This window comes from Miniopterus natalensis, chromosome 14, assembly GCF_054644295.1.
Source record: "Miniopterus natalensis isolate mMinNat1 chromosome 14, mMinNat1.hap1, whole genome shotgun sequence".
In the NCBI taxonomy this organism is placed as follows: domain Eukaryota; kingdom Metazoa; phylum Chordata; class Mammalia; order Chiroptera; family Miniopteridae; genus Miniopterus; species Miniopterus natalensis.
Genome location: NC_142094.1, coordinates 41,311,314 through 41,335,104, shown reverse-complemented (window position 1 = coordinate 41,335,104; position 23,791 = coordinate 41,311,314). Strand labels below are relative to the sequence as shown.

Genomic DNA, 23,791 nt, shown 5'->3' with positions numbered 1-23,791 from the left:
AGCACTTGGGAGAGAACGTGCCTCTCTCCAGGGCCCAGTGACCGATGCTGCCCTCCCTCAGTTTTCCTGAGACCTGATCAAGGAGATTCTAGTGGGGTGTTTGGCCAGCGGGCTCCCTGAGGGGTTCACCACCCTACAGGCCACAGGACCGGCAGTGGGAAGCAGAGTCAAGCCCGAGCCTCTCTCTCCTTAGATGTCCCACCCCAGCACCTCCCGGACATTTAATTCCTTAATGAGGAGCAGGACAGCACAGAGACACTCACTGCTCTCACAGGCCCTTCTCCGGGCCTCAGTGCCCCTCACCTGTAAAATGGGAGTCCTGGGGCTTACGTGAGAGGCTGCACGACTGTGTTCAGCACAGCGCCTGGCACATGGGAGCCCTAGAGAATGGTCTGCAGAGATTACTCTCCTGAGGCCTGCAGGCGGCAGGGCTGCTGGGTTATGCAGGCGACCTCCCGCAACTGCCCCGTGTGGACTCGGAGGGGGCGTGTGCAGCTCAGCGCCCTCTGTTTAGTCCCGGCCCGAGGCCAAGTATGGCAGCGGGACTGCAGCTCCTCCTCTCTTCCTGCTTTCTCCCTGCTCCTCCCCCAGCTGAGGCACAAAAAGCTGAGGGCAAGCAAGTTACTGCTCTAGTACTGAGCAGAAATGGCTGCAAGTGGCCGAGGTCTCAGCAGGGCCATAGGTGCCTCTCCCTGCCCTGCTTGGAGACAAGCTCACTGGGAAGCCAAGGGACGCCTGAAGCCTGAGTACGACGCGGTGGTGATAGGAGCAGGTAAAGCGGGCTGAGCCAGAGCTGAGGGCTGGGGAGGGCCGCTGTGCTCAGGCTGGAGGGGCCCCTTCCCAACCTTCCCTGTTTTCTGGGCATGAGATAGCCAGGAGTTGGGGCAAGAGAGAGCAGGGGCTGTGGTGGAAAGCCCACCAGTCTACCCACACGTGCTGGGGTTCTGGGGTGGCTCTGCCCTCGACTTGCTGTGTAGTTTGGAGCAGATTCTTGCCCTCTCTGGGTTTAGGTCTTCCCATGTAGAATGACGAAGGAGGACTAGGTCATTCTATCGCCTGTGAAATTTGCTGGTTCCCATCACATTCTTGAAAAGCACATGGTACATAAGGGTTGGAAAGAGCCCTGGGACAACAGACCGGTGAAATCCAGCCATCCCAAGTGCCCCGAGTTCTGGTCACCACAGCCTGCCCTGGGTTCTGGGGATGGGTCACCACAACCCATCCCCAAAGGAAATGAATTGTTTTATAAAATGGAGCTAGGAAAAAGTAGAAATGAGTCCCAGAGATCTTAGTGCATGTCCACAGAGGATGGCAGCCCCCCCTGCCTTGCACATCTGGGTGTGGGATCTGCACCAGTGGTCCTGCCACACTCTGCTGACCCCGGGCTGCAGAGCCCCGATCCCACCCAGTGACTGCAAGGCTGTAGGCCAGGGCCAGATGGCCTTTCCTCAGGGCCTGCCATTCACACTCAGAAGGCCTGAATTTCAACTTTTGACATTTCCAACTGGGTTTATACAGAGAGACAACGATAGGACTGGAAGAAGAACATGCCCAGTAGACAGCTCTAAAGCTGCCCCGAGCTTTGGCGTTCCTTCATTTTTGTGTGCACAGAGCAGCCTTGTGCCAGTAAATGTTTAACAGTCACCCCTCCGGGGGGAAGTATGTGCAAGTACACACATACATCAGTTAATTAGAGATGCTGAAATAAAAGCAGTGGAGCACACAGTTTTACAGATAAAATAACAGTACACTAAATTCCAGGTAGCCAGTTGACTGACCAAATATCTGTGATTTTTACCAAACTCAGTAGCCAATCTGTGGTTGCAGTTGACAAATGAGGATAGTTCAAAAAAAATGTGTGATATTTTCATTTACTTAAAGAGTAGAACAAACATGAAATAAGTGAAACAATGAATATTTATGTGCAATCTTCACTCTTTCAGTGATAGGACTACTTTCCTCCATCAGCTAATATTTTTTGAATACTGGAAAAACATTTCCTCCATTTTTTGTCCCATTCACGAAGTTACAGCTGCAGACACAACACACTGTGGAGTTTAATCTGCATAATCAGCATTTTCTCCAACAGTTCTTAAGTCTATCAACAAAATAATGCATCAAGCCCCAATGTGTAATGCCTGCCGATTCCCATGGTGTAAGTACTCTCGCCATGGCCTTATTCAAGTTACCAACATGACGTCGCTGGGTGTGAATTTGGGTGGGATACACAGCAGCCCATCATATAGTATAGGCACCTTACAGATACACAGAGGTAAATTACAGCAAGAGCACAGTAAAACATGTAATAATTAGGAAGTGACAGTGTTGAGTATTGATTACCTTTGTTTTTAATACAATTTATTTCATTGTAAGTTTGTGTGATTTAATTTTTAACAACAGCTGTTTTGACCCCTCACACACATCCTGAGCTGGGGAAGCCAGCTCCAGCCCCCACCGACAGCTCAGTAAATGGAAACACCCAGCCCTCTCAGCCTCAGAGAGGACCCCTGCCTTTCTCTGTCCTTGATGACAGCTTACCCCTGCTGCTTCCTGGCAGGGAGATTGACTCTAGATCTCATCTCTGTATCCCTGAAGTCACACCAGTACCTGGGAGCCACCTTGAAGATGACTCTGATTTAGTCATCTGACTCCATATCCCTAAGAATGACCCAGGAACATGTTAAAATGCAGGTCCCGGGCCCTGGACCTGGTGATTGTGATTCTCAGGGTTGAAGGTGACTCCAGAGGTCAGCATGCCTAACCAACACTTTGAGTGGATCCGATGCAGGCAGCTGCAGCCCAAACGTTCAAGAGGCCTTGTTCAGAGCAGCTTCTCCACAGAGCCCTGCTGCCTGCAGATCCCGGGAGCCAGGCCTGGGGTTAGCTAAGCCTGCCTGCAGCTTAAGGCCACTTCAAGGGGCAAGGGGAGGCCAGAAGTCACAGGAGCGCTCAGCCAGAACTGGGGGGTGGAGGGTGGAGTGAGAAGGGTCCTGGGATATCAGATCCCTGACCTTTGTCATTTGAGACGTGTCTGTGCATTCGTAGGCTTATCTGTGATGATTGACCTGGAACCTACTGCCTGGAAGCCTTATTAGGTTTCCAAGATTTATAATCAACACTAATTAAAGGACAAATAGCTACCATCTATTGTGGGTCTGCTAAGGGCCAGGGCTTTACCTATATTGTCAGTTATTTTCTCCACCAGGCCCCCAGCATCCTCTCTGCTTCACACATGAGGAAGCAGAAGGCTCCTGGCCGGGCAACTCATTCCCTCGGCCGTGCCTGCGAAACAGCAGAAGCCAGGCTGAGCCCAGGACAGTGGCCTTCAGGTTGCATGTATTTGAGAGCAGGGCTTTTCAAGCCACAGGTGCCAACGCATTCATGAGTCCCACCCAGCAATATTTTTTAAATTTTCTTCAGAGAATTTTCAAGTGTGTAAAAATAGTATACCCACCAGCATTTTTAAAAATAAAATATTATCAAATAGATCATCACCTGCTTCTCACATGGTAAGAGTTAACATCGGATCATGAAACATTTGTTTCTGCCAAATACACTTGCGTGTGGAGAGTGAGCCCGGCCACAGCGTAAGATGTGTTTCTTCCCACGGATCATGGAGGAGTTTGAAACTCCGTGCTAGAGATTCCTTGAGTGGATGAGAGGTTGGCTCAGTGACCTCTAAAACCCTGGGAGTTTCTGTGGAAAATTTAAAATCAACTCAGCTGTGAAGAAATCCATCATGTGGGTCATTGCTGCTCCCCTGTTTATGGATGTTTGTGAAATTACTGGTTGAGCATTTTATTTAAGTCAACACATGTTTCAGGTTGGCGCTCAGCCTTCTGACGTCTCTGAAGATGCAGAGCGACCTTTTATTCCCCAGGACAGACACAGGCCGAGTGGGCCAGACTAAGCCCTGCTCCTTCCTGAAAATGGCTGGGGCCTGTCCTCTGCCGAGGACTCTCCATCAGCAGCTGCACCTTCTCCTGAAAGTAAGGAAAGAGGAAGCCACTCAGCCCTGGGACCACCTGCATCAGGACGACCTGGGAGCACGTGGAAACCCAGTTCCAGGCCCCGCCAACGGCCTGCTGAGGACGCCGGGAGGGGGCTGGGGGTCTTGGCATTTATGCGAGTCCTCGGGTGATCCTGAAGCTTCTCAGACCTGGAGAGGCACTTGCTACCAGTGGGTTTGATGTGGAACATGGGCTCCCACCCAAAGGCAGCTTTCCTAAGGTCTTGGGAAATAAGCTTTATGTGTAAAATACGCCAGTTTGCCCAATCTTCTGGCTCCCCTGAAGCAGACCAGCTGCTCCAGCACACACGGAAACTATGTTTAATCACTTCCTTTTGAATGGTGCTTATTTTATTTTGGGAGCACTGGGGATAGACAAAGACAAACCCATGTGCCTACAGCCTTCTGGGTACCACTGTGAACACTTGGCAAAACAAGGCAGGCTGGACAGCAACCGTCCACGTGACCAACTAGGTGGCTGCCAATTCCACGCCAGGCAGGGACCTCCAACATCAGGGTCCCGGCCACGTTTCCCTTCTCTTCCCTGTGACGCTCGTCCCACAGTCACCCTTCATCCTCACGTGACAGAGGCTCAGCAATATGCGGCATCGTGGGGTAGCTTTCATCTGCTGAGCGTGGATCCCTCCCCGCCCCTCGCTCCAGCGTGGAGCCCCAGCCAAGCCAGGGGAAAGGACACCTTCCAAGCCAAGGCAAGACCCAGGGTTTTCTGACTCCCCACAGACCAAGTGTCTTATGGCATCAAACTAGATGCTGTTCCAGCATCCAAGTACAGGCTTAGGGGATGCCCAGGTTTCTGCTACCTCTCCATCTTCACAGGCATGGAGACAGGGATGGGTGACCACACTACGCAGGGGCTGTGTCTGCCTGCCTGCTGACCTTTGGTGCTTTCCTCCTCTCTCCCTTGTGTCATTGCAGGTCACAATGGGCTGGTGGCCGTGAGTACCTCCCCTTCTGCCCCCTTCACTGGCCCCTGGGCAGGTGGCTCTCAGTAGCCACAGGAGAGAAGGAAAGGCAGGCTCGTCCCCTCTCCCTGGCGCTGACCAGTGGCCCGTGGAATGGACATCTGCGGGAGTTAAGGAGGATGTCAGGGGCTCGCTTTCCTTTCCTTCCTCCATGCACGTAGATGTCCCCCTTGACCTTGGGAGAGTCAGGGAACTGTCAGAGGCAAGCTGATGAAAAGCTGGGCATGTGTGCACTGGCAGAGCCTAGGATCAGGTGAAGAGAGCCAGAGTATGGGTGATCCTGTGTGTAGAGCCCTGTGCCCCCGGCTGGGTTCAGGCCACGTACCAGCCTGGAGTACACAGCAGCCACCCAGTCCCAAGTGCACCCTGGAGACAGGAAGGGAGCCAGTGCGGTGGAGGAGGTGCCAGTCTGAGCTGGGCCAGGGTTACCCCATGGTTGGGCTTCTCAGGCCTGAGTCCACGACTCCTAGGAGGCCACAGTGTCCCAGGGGTTGTTCAGGACCCAAGGCAAACACAGAGCATTTTCCCGAAGCAGGGGCAGCTCTAGAATATCAATATAGGGGACTTAGCAATGCCAGGGAGCGACAAGGTGCGTGTCAAATCGCAATACTTTCCCTGACATCAATTTTACTGGGACATTTTACAGGGGGACATCTGTAACTCAGCCAGTTGGTAATTTAAAACATCAATTTTATGCTAATATGAACCTGGTTTGTCTCCCAGCTCTGCCACGTTCTACCTGGGGAGGGAAAGCAAGTCCCTTAGGCTCTGAGCCATGGCAACATCAGGGTAAAGAGGCCCAGCCTCACAGAGTAGTTGTGAGGGGAACACAAATGTGAGTCATTGCTGGAGGTTTCCAGCCTAAGGCCCGCCAGGCCCCCGGCCATTCAGTGAGCCGGGTAGTGACTCCTCGCAGCAAGGAGGCGGCACACCCCAGGGAACCCGGGCGACTCTGAGAGGGCGTTACGAGGAGCCGATTCTCCGATGTGCACTTTGGTTGGATGACTCGAGGGAAAATCTAGGAAGTAGGGGTTTGCTCTCATTTGGACACTGTCAGAAAGTGGGACAGCTCTGTGGGCACCTGGATAAATCTTGTCTGGGGGGGGGGAGTGGAAACTGGTGACAAAGCAGCAGTCACTCGGCCCAGAACGGAGTGGCCCAGAGCCCCGGTCTGTGTTGGTGCTTAGACAGAATTGTGCAGGGGGCTTGCTCTGTCTCAGTCTCTGCTCTCCAACCACCCTGGGCAGAGGTGGTCATTCCAACAGGAGAGCCACAGGCTCACCTCCGAAGGCCAGCCAGCTGGGTTCAAGTCCCAGCACCTCTACTCATTGGCTCCGTGAACCTGAGGAGAGCGATTCATCTCAGCCTTGGCTTCCTTATCTGTGAAATGGGAAGAATTATAGTCCCACCTCAAGGGTGCTGGGTGGATTACATGGACTGATCCAGGCCGGTGTCTGGCACATAGTAGTTGCCAATTGAACTTTTTAAAAAGTCTGACTTCTGAACTACACCATCCCTGTTGTCACCTTGGTGGTGGTAAGAGGACCAGCACAGACTCAAAACCCAACTAATTCTACCCAACAAATATTTTTTGATTTCCAACTTTTCCAACTAAGTGCTGGAGAAAAATTAATAAAACCCCTTCATCACTTCTTCCTCCAACTAAAGCTGTGCCCACAGTCTTAGCCTCATTTACTGGGCACATCCTCTGTGCCACGGGCCAGCTCAGTGATTCCTCACAGCAGCCCCATGAAACAGGTGACGTGGACATTGCTACCATCGCCCGTTTCTGCACATGAGGGAACGGAGTCAGGTGGATGGGGTGCTGAGGCTGCAGAGGAGTGGAGGCCAGTGGCCTGGCTCAGGGCTCACAGGCGGGTCCCTGCTGCCCCTGGGGCTTGTGAGGAGGGATGAGGCCCCCCCGCCTCGGGGAGAGGAGCCTGAGTGCCCAGAGGCACCTGGGCCTGGCAGGAGGGAAGGTGACGCCAGCCAGGAAGTGGAGGGGCAGGAGCAGTCACGTCAGATCTTAGGAGATGTTTGGGGAAGTGAGAGTTTACAGGGGAAGCAAGGGGAATGGCTTTCCCAGAGGCGGGAACAGCCTGAGCTGAGGGGTGGCAAGCTGGCCCTGCAGTGAGGACCCAGAGGCCGCAGGCTAGCCCCAGGGGTGAAGGGAGGGCTCTGTGTGTCCCCCCAGGCGGCCTACCTACAGAGACTGGGGGTGAACACAGCCGTCTTTGAGAGACGCCATGTGATTGGGGGTGCAGCTGTCACTGAGGAGATCATTCCAGGTAAGCCCAGGGGTGGTGTGGGGGCAGGCGGCAGGGGGTGACCGTCAGTGACCACTGGTGACTGTCTCCATCTGATTTGGTTTCAGGGTTTAAGTTCTCCCGAGCGTCCTACCTCCTCAGTCTGCTGCGGCCGCAGATCTACACTGACCTGGAGTTGAAGGTAGAGCCCCCGCTGTGGCCATGGGGGGGGGGGGGGTTAGTTCCATCTTCCCACCTGGTGAAGGCTCCCTACAAGGTGATTCCCTGCACCTGAGGTCTCTTCCATCTGAGGGCTTGACTGTCCCACAGGGTCTCCTTGGTACATTCCTACAGTTTTGCCTAGTCCACTCAGTATCTTAAAAAATCGGGAAATTGCACATAAAACCGGATTTATCTTGATGGACGGGCTTTGTCGGCCTGAGGCCCGTGCTCTTCCACGCAGTGCTGTCCCATACCCGCTGTGGGGCACGGTCCCCAGCCCTGCCCTGCCCTGCGCATCGCTCTCTGGCGTCTTGCTGGCCCTCACGAGGAACCTCCTGAAACCGTGGGCCAGCCTCTGAGTTTGCAGAGCTGTCTCAGGACTGGAGCCTGCTTAAACTTTCATCCTGTTACCATTCTTGGCAGCTTGAGCAGGGAGCCGGAGGGACTTTCACCTCTTCTGGCCCCTGGGCTGTTGTGAGGAGATCTGAGACCTCTCAGTCCACCCTGTTGACCTCCCTTAGCTTAACTTTGGTCCACAGGCCGGGCCAGCACTGTCCCCACCTTTTCAGATTCCTTTCACCCCTCACTGCCTCTTTTATAAACTCTGCTCACCACATCCTGGGGCGCACTTAGCTTCTCCCTGCTGGTGCCTCTGTCACCCAAGGGAAAAGGGTCCTCCCTGCCATCTGCACAGGAAGCTGCTGTGCCCTTTAGCACTGACTTTGCTCTAAATTGAAAGTTTGAAATTAGTAAGACGGGGAGCCACACTGTTCACAGCCCTTCCGCTGCTGGAACTGGTTCATGTAGAGGAGTCCTCCAAACTAAGTAACTACAGAAACACACTAAAGATATTATTCTTTGAGCCCCTGAGAGACAGAGAGAGAGAAGAAAGAGCCTATCACCAGCCAGGACCAGAAGAAATCTCGCCTCGGAAGGGAAGTGGGTCTCTGGTCTCTACAGTTGGAGGCAGTTTGCAAACGCACCAGTTGGTGGCAGACGTGGTGGGGGGGTGTGGGTAGGCCCTCCTTGTGAAAATCTAGCTTCTGAAAACTGAGAGTCACAGAATAGAAATTTTCACATGATTATTCACTTTATTAAAAAAAGAAAAAAAAAGATGTGCTCCTGAAAAGTTCAGTGTGCTACTCAAATATTTGTAAATCAAATCATGCTTTAAATGCATCCCAGCAATTTCCATTTAAGGTGACCCTGGAGTAAATGAGTCTGCAAAGTAAATAAAATTTTTGATGTGAATAATTTATCTACCTTGTAAGTATGGATTTTCACCTAATTGTTTTTTTATTGTGTCTTTCCAAATTTTAATTATTTATCTCTGGAGTGGGGGCGGCTGTAGCCCAGAGCTGAGAGTGAGCCAGGGCTTCAGAGTCGCAGAGATGCGGTTGTGAAACACAACCCACCTCCCAATGTGACCTTGGACAAGACATTTAACTTCTCTGAGCCTCTAGTGTTGCATTTGTACAATGAAGGTGACCTAGAGTTGTTGTAAGTTAACCATTGTAAGCCCCAGTGCAGTCCCTGGCACAGGGTAGCATGGTGTGTGGCGTGGTGTGCTGTGGTGTGACACGGTGTGGCCTTGTGTGTTGTGGTGCGATGTGGCATGGTATGATGTGATACGATGCTGTGATGTGGCGTGGCGTGGCGTGGCGTGGCGTGGTATGGCATGGCTTGGCTTGGCACAGCATGATGTGTCCTGGCGTGGTGTGGCATAGTGTGGTCTGCCATCGAGCGCCTGAGCAAGAAGGCTTTTACACACTTTAATTAAAAATAGGAATCAAGACCTTGGGAACCTGCTTGAAGGAATCTAAATGGTCATAAACACAACCAGAGAAGGGTCAAGGGCAGAGGCCACAGATTCCTTCAAACGCTGCGTCTTCTGTCTGTGCTCTGCAGAAACACGGGCTGAGGCTTCATCTTCGAAACCCCTACTCCTTCACCCCGATGCTGGAGGAAGGCACGGGGAGCAAGGCGCCCAGGTCCCTGCTTCTGGGCACAGACATGGTGGAAAACCAGAAGCAGATTGCCCGGTTCTCGCAGAAGGACGCCCAGGTAGGGAATGCGACTGCGGCTGGCCTCCTCCCGCTCTCTAGCCTGAGGCGGCTCTGGAAAGGAACCGGGCCTAGTGGGAGTTGCCCTAGAGCACGTGCCCAAGGGCCAGGGCGTTCCAGCCTGTCCTAGCCTTTGATCTTGGGCACTGTGAAGAGAAGGGGATGGTCAGTGGTTAGGACCAGTGGACGCTGGAGCCCCTCAGCCCCGTGTGTGTTCAGTATGTGGCCACCATTCAGGTGCCCTCTGCCTGCTGAATTCCAGAAGGGAACCCACTGGCATGTACTTACGCCGTGTGTGCTTCTGTCTCTCCCGCTTTCAGACAGAACTCTAAGTGGCTATCAATACGAAAGCACATGAAGGCCAAAGAGAAGGATCAGGGGCGGATCAGAGACAATTAAGAATAGAGTGAACTGGATCAGGAATTTAGAACAAGAGAGCTCTAATAAATATTCATTCGATCTGGCATCAATCCCCTGGCAGCCCAAGGCAAGAACTTGTCCACAGTGGCGTGCAGGTCTGATGGAAGGATGTACCCCCATCCAACAGAGATGCAGTTTTTCTCTCGGGATTGCATTATAAGGAATTTGTTGGGTAGCTTTGTCTAATGAGTTATTGAATGTAATGGGCCTGGTGTGATTGGTTTTGTAGATATAAAAAGATTCCTTGAATGGCTATGTTTTTGTGCTAAGCCCAGATATAAGCTGAAGGCATAGCATTAACTCACATCTTGGTGCAGACATTTTTATAAGAACCTAGGTTAATACCATCAATGTGTGCTGCTTTTTATTGTTAATCCAGCATCGGGTAAAACCGAGAGAACCACAGACACACAGTATATCTCTTCAGCCAGTAATTTCCAAACCTGGCTGGCAGTCAAACCACCTAAGGAGCTTTGCTTTTCTTTCAAAGTGACTCTTTTGTGCAGCGGGTTGGGGACCACTGCCTACGCCCTATTCTCCAAATCCTGCCCATGTCAGATGCACCAGAGAGGATTTAGGATGAGGTCGGGCCCCTGGGCCTGCAGAGCAGCGGCTGTGGCCTTGAGTGCTCCCGAGCACAGGAGCAGGAGGCAGGGGCCACATACACGTGTGGAAGGTAAGGAGCCTGAATTCTGGCTTTGTCTTTGTACATTGTCCTATGAAAGGCCTGCTGCAGAGAAAGCTGCTTAACTTCATTTTATCAAGACTTCTCAAATGAACTTCAACACAGGACTTTTCTTTATGTAGCAGTCATTAAAATTCCATGGGTAGATCTGTGAGTCCAGATGAACCAAAATTAAAAGTTCTGGGCTGAAAAAAGAAGATAAGGCCTCCAGTGACACAGACATCCACCCAGTTCCTACAGTCCATCCAGTGAAGGAGGGTTGGTGTCCAAGTGGATTCTGTCGTGGGAGCTTGTGGGGTGAAAGGATGCAGACTAGTTCCTATTCCGCTATGATGAGAGGACTTGGGAGATTTGCAGACCAGGAGAGAACAGTCAGCATGCTGGAATATAAGCAAAGAGATCTTACTTTTATCAGTAATATATGGACAGACAGGAGAGAAAGAAACTTTTCCGTGGCTTTTGGTTTATCACAGAGACCGCATCCTAGGCACGTGCCAGTTTTCTGTGGTTGATGACTGGTCTTGGCCAGCATTAACCCCTTGTTCCTGCCACCACCTGGTAGCTCTTCCACTGCCCAGGCTCCCTCTGACCTCCCCTGGTGCTGACATCAGCACAGACCTGGAACAGGGAGCAGCTCAGCACAGCCGCTCAGAGACAGCCGGGCACCAGGCCAGAGGAACCACGGAGGCTCAGCTGAGGGGCAGCGGACCACAAGGGGGCAGCACTGAGGGCAGAGCATGGGGACAATGTCCCCTTCCTTCTAGGCAACAGGGCCTTGACTTGGGGCTCTGTTCCAGGCTTTTCCCAAGTACGAGGCCTTCATGAATCGCTTGGCGTTAGCCATAGACCCTCTGCTGGACGCAGCCCCCGTGGACATGGAGGTCTTCCAGCAGGGCTCCCTGCTGCAAAGGCTCAGGTCACTCTCCACCCTCGCCCCCCTGCTGCAGGCAGGTAAGTCCCCGGCGCCGGCATCAGGGCAGAATGAGTGACCTGCACAGAGCTGAGCCCACTTCCTCCATGATCAGACAAAAGTCCGAACTCAAGACAGCCTGCCAACTGCCATCCATTAATGGGCTGCCCAGAGCAGGTTAAGCAAGGAGGTCTTAGCCTAGGGTGCCCTAAACCAGAGCCTGATCCAAAGGCTCATGTGCGAGTAATTTGTTTTGAAGGGTGATCCAGGGAAGGGAGGAGTGAAACTGAAAAGAAAGGAGTTGATACCAAGTGTGCTGCTGTGCTGGCCGCCACGAGGCTGACAAGGTGCTGGGTCCCATGAGGACCCCCTAGAAGCCTAACAAAATTCATGTGAGGACCACTCCCAAGAGAAGAAAAGGGAATCATTTCTCCATCAGATTCTCTTCCATTGATCAAAGGTTGTCCCATGGGGTATTAACTCCCACACAGGGCTATGCACCCATGGGTGTCAAGTGGCTTTTTGTGGATGTTCTGTCATGGGGTCAGAGAAGCCCCAAGGTGGAAATGAAAAGGCACATCTTACAGGCTGGAGGTGAGATGCTGTGGGTTGCACCGTGTGAAACTGATCAAAGCCTGCACGAGTTTATCATCAAAGCCAGCTAGAATTAGAAAGAGGGGCCAAGCGAGTTTGAAGAGGTGCCCCATACAAAGAGGATGCTAGATGTGGGCTTAACAGGAAAAACTTCTGCGATCGATTAGTGATGTCTGCCATGGCTCTGAGAAGGGAAGTTTGGCTAAGCATGCTATTCTTTCTACTCCTCCTCTAGGGTATAAAGAGCAGTTTAGCTTCTCTCATAGAAAAATACTGAAACAGTTAGCTATGATCACAAAATTGCTGCATAAAACTGTAAAACTCCATTGGCATGTAAACATAAACACTTATTTCTCATGAATCTGCATGGTTTAGCTGATCCCAGCTGGGCTCAGCTGATGTGGTCTGGTCTCATGCATATGTTTGTGGCTGGGGCAGATCAGCTAGGGCAGCTCTGCTCCAGGTGTGTCCCCTCCTCATGGGAGCTGCAGGCTAGTCTAGGCACTGCCTTCTTACATTAATGGCAGAAGCTCAGAGAGCAAGCCCCAATGTGCAGGCCAGTTTCAAGCGGCTGTTTGCATCACAACTTAATACATTCTCTTGACCAAGTAATCCATGTGGATAAGTCCAGGATCAAGGAGCAGGGCAGGAGAACTCAGCTGTGGTGGGAGGCACTGCAGAGTTACATGGGAAAGTGTGTGGATATGGGAGGTGTGAAGGATCAGAGCCAGCAGAATCTATCACACACACCAAGAGGAGACATTATCTCTCAGATTACCAGCCCAGGGTGTCATGCAATAAAGATGCAATAAACGGTCATGCACTGAACATTTATTGAGCAACTACTATGGACCAGACACTAAGCTGAGTACTGGAGCTACAGTAACAAAGATGATCCCTGCCCTTGTGGCCTTATGGCCCTATCACTCTGAGATACTCTGAATCAGCATCAGAGGAGTGGACCAGCCAGGCAGGCTGCCTCCCAGGCTCAGGCCTTACAGAGTTCAATGTAAGGGAATGAGGTACAAATTAAAACTTTACCCCCAAATACTTTCAGCAGCTGAAATGTATTGAGTGCCTGTGAACTTGCCCACGCTTTACATATCTCATTTAATCGCACAGTAGGCCTTGGGGGCATGATATATTGCTCCCATTTTGCAGACAAAGAAACAAGTGCAGAGATATTGCAGGTCAGAGCTTCCTTCTCGCTATTTTATGGGTCTTCTCTTTCAGGCCGCATCCTGGGAGCCAAGCTGCCCCAGTATTACCAGGTCCTCACAGCTCCAATTACCAAGGTGAGGGGGTCCCAGCCTCAGGATGGGCCTCACAGTGAGAGTTGCTCTCCTCCCAAGGCCAGGCCCCTAAGCTCTTCTCCCTGCTGTTTGCTGTCCCAGGTGCTGGATCAGTGGTTTGAGTCTGAGCCTCTAAAAGCCACTCTAGCTACGGATGCTCTGATTGGAGCCATGACAAGTCCCCACACTCCAGGGAGTGGGTGAGTGCAGAAGGCGAGGTGGGGCAGTGGGAGTGGAGTGAATTCTCCCCAGGGAGCAGTAACAACAGTCATTTACCGAGTTCACCCCGTGAGCCAGGCACGAAGCCATGGACTTCATTCACGATTCCTCTAACTCTCGTGCTAACATCTAAGAGCCGTGGTTCAGAGAAGGAAAGCATCTTGCCTAATGCCACACAGTTACTAGGTGGAAGATGTGATTTGCAGCCCAAGTTGCCTGACCTCCCCCCCCCATCTTCCCTCAGCCACTGTGCTCTATTCATAAGAAAAGCCTCTCACCCACCACCTGCTGTGATATCTCGCAGGGAAGTGCCTTCTGCCTACTCTTTCTCCTCTTATCTCCCTCCCTCACTTCTCTTCCTATCTCTTCCCCTCCCAGGAAGCTGTTGCCCCTCCCTCTCCCACCATCCTTCCCCTGGGTCCCAGGACATGCGCACACACAGACACTTTTGTAAGGGTGGGAAGCTCCTTCCCCTTCGTGAGTGGAGTGTGCTGACAGCCTGCTCCGAGAGGGGGCAGTCAGACACAGTGGAGTCAGTGTGGTAGGACCTGGTGAGCCCCTGCAGGAGCAGGGAGGTGTGTGTATGTGTGTGTGTGCTCGCACGCGTGTGCACACCCACACGTGCACGCGGGGATAGAGGATGCTGCCAGGTGTTGGGCCATGTCCAATGCACCAAAAGATGCAGCTAAAAGCTGTCAATGTGGCTTTTCTCTCAAGGGATGAGAGCGCCCCTTGGAAGTGGTTTTCAGCACACATCAAGCCAGCTCCAAATCCCCCAGGGCCATGGAAAAGCGGGGCTGGCAGCAGTTGCCACGCCTTGGCCAAGCTCTGTGATCAGTCAGTTTGCATCGTCCAGCTGGGGCCTCCTATCCTCCTCTCTGTGGGTCTCCGGGAGGCTAAGCTACGGCCCAGGTTGTAAAATGTGCCTTTAAGTAATTTGTTTCTTCATTAATTCTTTCAATAAATATTGATGGAGCACTTGGCTGTGCGAGGTGCTGGAGCGACAATAGTAAGTGGAGCTGAAATCCTGTGGGCGAGGTAGACGCAGAGCAAGTAATGAGGGGCGTGCGGGAGTGCCCAGACGGAGAAAGGCGGCCTCCTGGCCGAGAAGCCTCCGCTCTAAGGCTCTAAGGACAGCAGGAATCAGTGGAGCAGAGGATGAGGGAGGAAGGGGGCCCCAGGCTGGCAGGGCAGCCCTGCAAACGTTGGGAGCTGGGAAACCGTGTGGTCTACTGAAGGCACTGAAAGAGGTTCAGTTTGGGAAGAGTGTGGGGCGAAGGGGGAGCATGGTGAGAGATGAGGCTGACCAGCAGGCAGGAGCCCTGGGGCCATTTCCAGAGTCTGGCCATGACCCCAAGAGCAACAGTGAGCCAGGCAAGCTTGACAAGAGAGAAGGGACAGGGGCATAGCTGGGCTTAGAGACTGGGCTCCAGGTTCTGCGGAGAAAAGTCTGCAGGGAAGAGCAGGGGACAGTGGTCCAATTAGGAAGACCTCGCTGCGGCCCTTTAGGGAGAGAAGAGCCGCCTGGGCGGGAAGAAGCGACGGGGAGCGGGCGTGGGAAAGTTCTTCAGGACTCTCGGAGTTGACAGCATGTGACTGGATGTAGGCGACAAGAGACTAGTAAGGGGGCAAGAGCTGACACCCAGGTTTATTTTGGGAACTGAAGGTGCCATTCACTAGGATGGGGAAGACTGAAGGAGAAATAGGTTGGGGGGTGGGTTTCAGATGCCTGCCAAGAACCCATTCAAATGGGGTATCAGTGGGTAGCTGGACAAAGGGGCTGGAGCTCGGGAGAGAGCTGGAGTGGTGGGTACCAAGCCACCTCGTTGCTGGTACCAAAGCTGCGTGCAGACACATTTGCACGGGGAGAGCATGTAGGATGGGGAAGCAAAGGACTCTCACAAGGGCCTAGAGCTCATTGAAAGGCTGGTGGGATGGGGCTGGATGGGGAAGGGAGAGGCTGCACGTACAAGACAGGATGGAATATTTGCACCTTGGACTCTGGGGAGATGAAATCCCACCTCTGGTGACCGATTCTGATGATCTGCCCTCAGGTATGTGCTGCTGCATCACGTGATGGGAGGCCTGGAGGGGATGCAGGGGGCCTGGGGCTACGTCCAGGGTGGCATGGGTGCCCTGTCTGATGCCATAGCAAGTTCAGCCACGGCACATGGAGCAAGTATCTTCACTGAAAAGGTGACTGGCCCCTCTCCCCCCTACTCTGATTATTGGCTGGGATCCTAGGATAGAACAGAATCTCAGATTTGGAAGTTCCCTTGTTTTTCTGATGGTCAAGGTGGGGCTTGGAGTCAAGGGGCTCAGGTTATACAGCCTGTTAGTAGCTGAGCAGTTGTCAACCAGGTCCCAGCTCTTCTGCCACCTCCTTTGAATTCACCACCACTAGGCCACACTGGAGCCGAGCCTTCCAGCTGGAGGGGGTGGGCTGTGGCTTCACCGAGGAGCTCCACAGGGTGGATTCAGGATCAGGGAGCTGTGAATGTCTAGGAGAAGCAGACACAGTGGAAATCCTGCAAGATCTAACCTCGTTTTCCTTCCCGGGGGTTTCTGGGGCGTCCTCCTGTGGGTCTAGACAGTGGCTAAGGTGCAGGTGAGCAGCAGAGGACGCGTCCAAGGAGTCGTGCTGCAAGATGGCTCCGAGGTGAGGAGCAAGGTGGTGCTGTCCAACGCGTCGCCGCAGATCACCTTCCTGAAGCTGACGCCACAGGTGAGGCCTGGGGGTGGAGGTTAAGATCTCAGCCAAGACAGAGGCTGAGAACTGGGGTGACCGAGGGAGCCAGGGCTACGTCGGGCTGGGAGATGCGAGTGCCAAGCCTGGCCACATTTGGGGAAGCCAGACCTTCTCTTTCTTACCTAGCAGACAGGTAGCAAACGGGAGAAGCCGCACAGGTGAGTAGGAAGGCAAGGGAGGTGAGGTGTCCCAGGCCATGCAGGTGACAGAGGACAGAGCCGGGGCTGGAACCCAGCCCTGACTTTCAATCCAGAGTTATTTTGGCAACTTTCCTGTTATCCCGATTTCTCCCTTCTGTCCAACCCTAGTCCCACTGTCTGTGTTGATATCTATTCCCGTATGAATGCCACATCGCAAACAGCCACGGGACTCCTGGGCACATCAAGAAATACTGATTCAGCACAGAGAGCTGGAGAAGTCCGTTGATCTGGCTGAGTTCAGCTGATTTGGGCTCCCTCGGACATTGGTGTCAGCTGAGTCAGCTCGCGGGCCCTGCCGACCTTGGCTGTGCTCGCTCACAGGCCAGGGGTCAGCGGGCTGTGGCTAGTGCGGGACGGTGTCTGCCCGAGTGGCCGGGGCGATCGGCTCTGGCCCACATGTCTTTCATCCCCTAGCACATCCTCAGCATCTGGCAGAGGCAAAAGCAATTAAACTCAGCCGTGCACCTGCTTTTCGGGCTTCTGTTAGCATCCTATTTACTAGCATTGGTCTTGTCTCATGGCCAACCTCAGAGTCAGAATGGGAGCACATTACAAAGGGGCATACAGGGAGGGGTGAAGATTTGGAGCAATTTTTGCAACTGACCACACCTCCCTGTCCCTAAAATGGATGATAATATGTGTATGAGCTGGAGCACCTGACCATCCTTGGGACTAATCTTGGGACAAGCACCACTTTTTCTAAGTGATTCTGCTAATAAAATCCAGCAAGCATCAGTTCTAAAGCATCTTAAGGCCCTTCTGAGATCATCACACTTCCAAGCGCTTACAGACCAGAGGAGAAGGGAGGCCTGCAGACCACTGGCCATATCTACAGCAGGAGTCAGTGTGGGCCATCACACTGCAAGTCAGGACTCTGCAGATCACAGAGGAAGAAGTGGTTAGCGCTGAGCAGGTGGGAGAGGGCTTCCTGGAGGAGGTGGTTTGGCTGGGCTCTGGAGGAGGGAGAGATTTCTGGAAGCAGAGGTCAAGAGACCAGTCTGAGCAAAGGAAGAAGGCAGCCACTTTGGGCCCTGGCCTTTTATAGAAACTTCTGCTTCCAGGAGTGGCTTCCTGAAGAGTTCGTGGAGAGAATCTCTCAGCTGGACACCCAGTCACCTGTCACCAAGATCAATGGTAAGAGACAAACCCCACCGCAGAGCTGTCTCTTTGACACGGTCTAAGTGAGCAAGGTCCAGGGAGAACTGACCTACATCAGCATTTCTGTCCCCAACCTCCAGCCGGCCCCCCAATTTGAAGGTGAAACACTTTTTCATACTTTCTCTTCCCAGCAAGGTGATGGGTAGAGGAGGTGGATCACGGGGGGATGGAGAGGCTGAGGACCCCGGCCTTTGGGCCTTGACTCCCTTGCGTTGGTTTCTCAGTGGCTGTTGACAGGCTGCCTGACTTCCTGGCGGCCCCCAATGCTCCCAGCGGCCAGCCGCTGCCCCATCACCAGTGCTCCACCCACCTGAACTGTGAAGACACCCGCCTGCTCCACGAGGCCTTTGAGGACGCCATGGGTGGCCGGCCTTCCCGCAGGTGGGTGGTCCTGGGCTTTGCATCCCCAGGAGCAGGCGGGGATGTTCAGGAGCAAGCATCTTTCAGTACTGTCAACTGTCCACCAAAACGTACTGAAAACCTATTCTCTGCCAGGCTCTGATAGGCAAAGGTTGGGGGGATCGGGGACCGGGTAGGGGCATGAAACAGACACTAAGTTTATCATAAGACAGGCACACAGACATTAATAGCATGAGGATGTGTGCCCTGAGAGAAGGGTAGAGGGCACAGTCCACTTATCCATTCATAAATATTTTTGGGCCCCTACTCTGTGCCAGGCTTAGTTCAGGGGCCTGGGAGCGAGGCAGCAAACAGAGTCAACAAGGCCTCTGCCCTCCGATCACTGACACTTCATGGTGGGAGATAAGATAGTCAACAAACATACTGATGATATGGAGAAAAATGGGTCAGGGGAGAGGAGAGGTTACTGGTCTTTATTTGGAGGTCAGAAAAGGCTTCACTAATAACATGACATTTGAGCAGAGACCTGAAGGAAGCAAGAATACAGGTCTTGTGTGTATCTGAGGAAGAACATCCAGACAGAGGGAAGGGCAGGTGCAAAGGCCGTGGGGCAGGAGGGTGCTGCTGTGTTGGAGGCGCAGAGATGAGCCCCGAGTGGCTGGAGAAAGAGAACCTGGGAGTGAAGGGTAGCAGGTGGGGTCTGAGCTGCAGCTGCTGCATCCTGCTGGGCTGTGTCGGCCACTCCTGGATTTTACTCCAGGGAAGTTTGTGCAGAGCCTGACTTACATTTTAGAAAGACCACTGTGGCCACTGTGTGGATTAAAAGGGCATCTGTGGCAATCGGTTACTATTAGAGGATCCAAGGGAGAGGGGTTGGTGCCTTGGTCCAGGGTAGGGGCAGTGGAAGTGATGAGAAGTGGCCACATGCTGGGTATTTGAAGGTAAAGTTGCCTGGATTTGCTGTTGGTCAGAGAGCGGGGTGTGAGTGAGAAAGAGAAGCCACCAGGAGATGGTGTTTCTTTTGTTAAAAGGGGGAGGTGGCCTGTGCAGGGAGGAACAGGTCCTAGGGGATCCCAGGCATTTTGTTTGGACAACTTGCTTTAGAGATGCTGAGTGGACATCCAAGTTCAGAGGAAACATTGCAAGCGAGGGATGCAGGGAGAAGGCATTTCACTTGGCCTTAAGGATTGTCAATTTGGAGGCCAAAGGAAGAATGCGCTTCAGGTAGAGCAAGTGTTGTAAATAAGGGGGGGTCGGGAAGTGGTTCCGTTCTGCTAGGTGCCAGGCAGCCCCGGCAGCTCTGTTTCACGTGGCCTGCTCAGGAGAGGAGGTCAGGCGGGGGTAGGAGTGGCTGAAGCCTGGCTGCCCGAGCACCTGCTGTCTTAGCCTGGCCCCTTCACTCATTCGTGTTGTCTCTCTGTACTCTGGGCACATTTGAGACCCTGGTGGTTCTACAGGCGGTGTGGCGGAGGAAGGCAGGGACAGGCCACACATTCAGGGCCAGGGGAGCTCCTCAGGAGGAGTCTGGACTCTCCTAGTGGCCACTGCACCATGCAGGTGAACAACCACTGTAGCCTAACAGAGATAATCGGCCTGGCCTTGCCATCATCTCCTCCCATGCGTTCATTTTGTCCCCTGTCATCTCAGAGCGCCCCCCAGCCCCTTCCCTCGGGACAACTGCTTCTTCAGGTCTGACCTCCCTCCTGTCACAGGCCCATGATTGAGCTCTGCATCCCTTCCTCTCTGGACCCCACCCTGGCTCCTCCTGGCTGCCACGTGGTCTCCCTCTTCACTCAGTACACTCCCTATACCCTGGCAGGAGGCAAAGTCTGGGACGAGCAGGAGAGAAATGCTTATGCAGACAAAGGTAAGGAGGGCTAGACTGTCCCGTCTGCAGAGTGACTGCTGGCTATATGGTCTGAATTCTGACTACGCCATTCAGGATGACAAGGGGAGAGAACCTAAGTCAACATAATGAATGCCTGCTAGGGTCAGACACTGGGCTAAGAAAGTCAAAAGGCACAGTTCCTGCCCCGGAGTTGTTCACAGTCCAGTGGGTTGAGTAATAAATGAATCTTACAGTACAAGGTACTGTGTGAACCAAAGGAGAAAGTTGTGAGCCAGAGAGACAAGGAGAGCTTTCCAAAGGAGGGGACATTTGAACTGGGCTTTAAAGGATGAATAGGAGTTAGCCAGGTGAGAAAGGGCATTCCAAGCAAAAGAAACAGCTTGAGCAAAGCAATGAGGTAAAGAAAGCTTTGCATAGTCAAGGAGAAACAAATAACTTTGTGTTCAGGGTTGGGGTTAGGAGATGGGAAAGAGTGGGGGCTGGATTAGCCGAAGGTTCATAGGACTTTGTATTGAATTATTTATTTACCTGTGGACTGTTTTGTTTGTTTTGCTTATTGAGATATAATTTGCATATGCTCAAATAAACCCATTTTAAGCGTATAGTTTAATGCATTATAGTAAACTTGCTGAGTTGTGAACCATAATGCTTTCTCCTGACACTGTTCCGTCTCCCTGCTGTCTGCACCAGTGTTCGACTGCATCGAGGCCTACGCTCCTGGCTTCAAGGGCTCCGTGGTGGGCAGAGACATCCTCACACCACCTGATTTGGAGAGAACCTTTGGGCTTCCTGGAGGGGTAAGAATAAGTCTGGGGGTTCCTCATCACATTCTTCTCTCTGCACCCCCACTCCCTGGGTGCCCTCCACACGCAGCTTTCATCAGAAAGGAGGACAGTGGCAGAGACCAGAGCTGTGAGGGGACAGAGGAGGGGTCAGACCTAGGGGGTGGGGGGAGAAGTGGAGACAAGAGAGACAAGAGAGATAGCACCCACTGAGAAGGTCACCAGCATTGTGGCCCCTCCACCTGGACATCATGTCAGCCTATTCCATTTGGGTTTCTTCAGAGGGAGCTCCCTTCCTTAAGGCAGCAGGTCCTCAGACTTCTAATCAATGTGCCAAAACTTCAGAGAAGGGGGCCAGGAAACCAAGTAGGAGGCCGATTCCTGCACAGCAGCCATCAGCCCCATGTGGCTGTTGATGGCTTCAGTGTGTCTGGGCCCAGATGAGATGTGTGCAAGTGTAAAAGCACCAGATTGCTAAGACTTAGTGTGAAAAAAACATAAACTGTCTCATTAATAATTGTCATATTGATCCCATTATTGAAATCCCATATTGAAATGATCTACTGGGTTAAATGAAATATGCATTGACATCAATTTCACCAGCCCCTTTTTAAAATCTTGATGTGGCTACTAGAAAACAAAAGTCACATATGTGGCTCATGTTGTGTTTTGTTGGACCACACTGGTCCAGCTCTAGAATAAAGGAGGCCAGGCAGTGGGAAGGGGGGGCAATGGGTGGGTGTAGAAGGCATGGAGCGAGCAGAAGTGAGAAGTCTTGGTAACAGTGCGCATGTAGGTGTCAGGGTGGAGGTGACATGAAGGATCCAGCCTGGAGGCTGAGGAGAGGAAGGTGGTGTCATCCACTGAGGCAGGGAAGATGGGAGAGAGCAGTTTGAGACATGTTGAGAGGGCTGGCTGGGAGGACATCCGAGGGGTGACCTCCTGCAGATGTTGGTCTTTTTGTCCAGACCTGCCCCACGAGCCTGACCTTCTGCTTGTCCACACTGCCTCCCTGCGAGGCCCAGGCCACTGGAGCAAAACCGAGCTCAGGTCCCAATGCCCTTTGTCTGCCACTTACTGTGATTCTGCTGGAGCTTGGAAGCCTAGGGCCCAGGCTCAGATGGGTGTCATGGTCAAAGAAACATGTGCCAGCAGCCAAAATAAGTCAAATTCCTCTCTTTTCAAACCAAGTGAGTGGGATTCACAGTCCATAGCAAAACATTTAGAATCTCCCTTTAAAATTTCGGTTTCTTCACACTCTGAAGATACTCCTCACCCTTCTTTCTTCCTGAAGAAATGCCTCTGGAAGACTCCCCCCCAGCCCTAGGATATGCACCTATTCCCTCTCTTCCCCTCCCCTTTCTGCATTGTAAGAGAGAACATCCAGGAAGGAGAACCTTCCTTAGAGAACAGGGGAGGGGGAAGAAACCCTCAAGGACAGTGAAACACTCCTATGTTAACGACTGTGGCCCTGCCTCCCACAGAACATATTCCACTGCGCCATGACCCTAGACCAGCTCTACTTCGCCCGCCCGGTGCCCCTGCACTCCAGCTACCGCTGCCCCCTCCCAGGCCTGTATCTCTGCGGAAGTGGGGCGCATCCCGGTGAGTGACCCTCGGTCCCACCACCCTGTGTTGGTGGTGAGGGCTGGCTGGACATCAGAGGCCTGCAGACGGGGAGAGGGAGGCAGGGAGAGAGGGAGGGGGCACAGGACTCCCACAAGAATAAACCATCCCCCATATGCAGAATTCGCAGAGCTCAGGGAACATGGGGGCCTCTGCCAGGCTGGCCACAGCCGCAGGTTAGGAGCTCACACCACCTCTCAGTTTAAAAATTCTTCCCTGCACCTGTCCCCAGCTTAACTGAGCTCCCTGAGGTCGCCGTTCATGTTGATACTTTCTCTGAGCTGCATGGGCTTCGGGCCCCCAGAAAGACCCTATATTCCCACCTCTTCCCCCCAAGTCCTCAGTGTCGCGTCTGTGTCACTACACTGAGGGTCTGGCCATTCAGTACATCGGCTCTCAGGCTGAGAGGAGACGCTTGCTGGGCCCATGCGCCCGGCCCCTCCCCAGGGCTCTGAGGCAGGAAACCTGCAGGGGAGCCCAGAATCTGTCTTCATCGTTGTCAGGGTGGTTCTGATGCCCTTGGCAGAGCACCTCCCTCAAGCAGCCCTGCTCTGCTTGGCCGCTGGCTCCTCTGCAAGCCTGGGCCCTGCGCGCCCCCTGGCTCCCTGTGGGGGTGGCGGGGGGTGTGCACCTTTGGTTCATGGAGGTTCCCTTCCAGGCGGAGGTGTCATGGGAGCCGCTGGTCACAACGCAGCCCAAGTGGTCTTCCGGGACCTCAAAAGCATGTGACCCTGACCCAGGAAGAGGAATCCACCCTTGGGCTGTGAGTCCCCATTGGGTCATCTTTCCAGGCTGTGGCTGAGGCAGACCAGTCCTCAAGGCTTAAGCGACTATTTTAGAAAAAACATTTAAGTTACATTTGGTACTGGTTAACCTTGTGCCTGTGACTTCATGATGAACTGCTTTGGTTTTATTAAAAATAATGTTTTGTACAGACAGCTTGCACTTTCCCGTACGTTAGTAGAATTGGTCAAATGTAATTATGTAATTGTGTGTCTCTGTGCTAACGGGGGTACTTGCCCGGAATACTCAGGATTCTTACCACATCAGCCCATTTGACCAGCAAGGTCCCCCTCTCACTGCTGGGCCCTCACCCCCAGCGGATCAGAGGGCTGTCGGGGAGGCCCAGTCCACATCCCAGGCAAACTGTAGGCCAAGCCACCCACGGGCCGCAGGCCTGCACAGTGCTCGGCACCTCACACCATCAAAACTGCCCACCAGGCAAACCGCAGTCGCGGGTGAGTGCCAGGTGGGTGCCACTGAGGGCATCTGGGAGCCCACATTCCTGATTCTAGAGCATTCCGCCCCTTACTTCCCATGAGCGAGACATGCCTATGGCATCACTAAACTCTCCCCACATAAGCTTATGTTCTTGTAGAGAGGTTGTCATTCCTGATGAGAAAGATTCGTACAAATGTCCCTGT

General features: G+C 53.0%; 1 protein-coding gene across 2 annotated transcripts; it reads left to right on the top strand.

Annotated features, from left to right (window-relative positions):
* The first annotated feature begins 564 nt into the window (after positions 1-564).
* PYROXD2 (pyridine nucleotide-disulphide oxidoreductase domain 2) lies at positions 565-23,493 on the top strand. Of its 2 annotated transcripts, none has more exons than XM_016220094.2 (16): positions 565-772; positions 4,946-4,965; positions 7,187-7,280; positions 7,367-7,440; positions 9,369-9,524; positions 11,426-11,579; positions 13,366-13,427; positions 13,527-13,624; positions 15,698-15,839; positions 16,234-16,368; positions 17,654-17,726; positions 17,975-18,131; positions 19,823-19,977; positions 20,650-20,756; positions 22,226-22,346; positions 23,026-23,493. In XM_016220094.2, exons 1-16 carry the CDS (start codon positions 646-648, stop codon positions 23,094-23,096), a joined length of 1,746 nt encoding a protein of 581 aa, XP_016075580.2. In that variant the 5' UTR covers positions 565-645; the 3' UTR covers positions 23,097-23,493. The 2 variants fall into 2 exon arrangements, with proteins under 2 accessions (XP_016075580.2, XP_087680283.1); XM_087824157.1 differs by having other exon boundaries at positions 17,654-17,753.
* Positions 23,494-23,791: the final 298 nt, after the last annotated feature.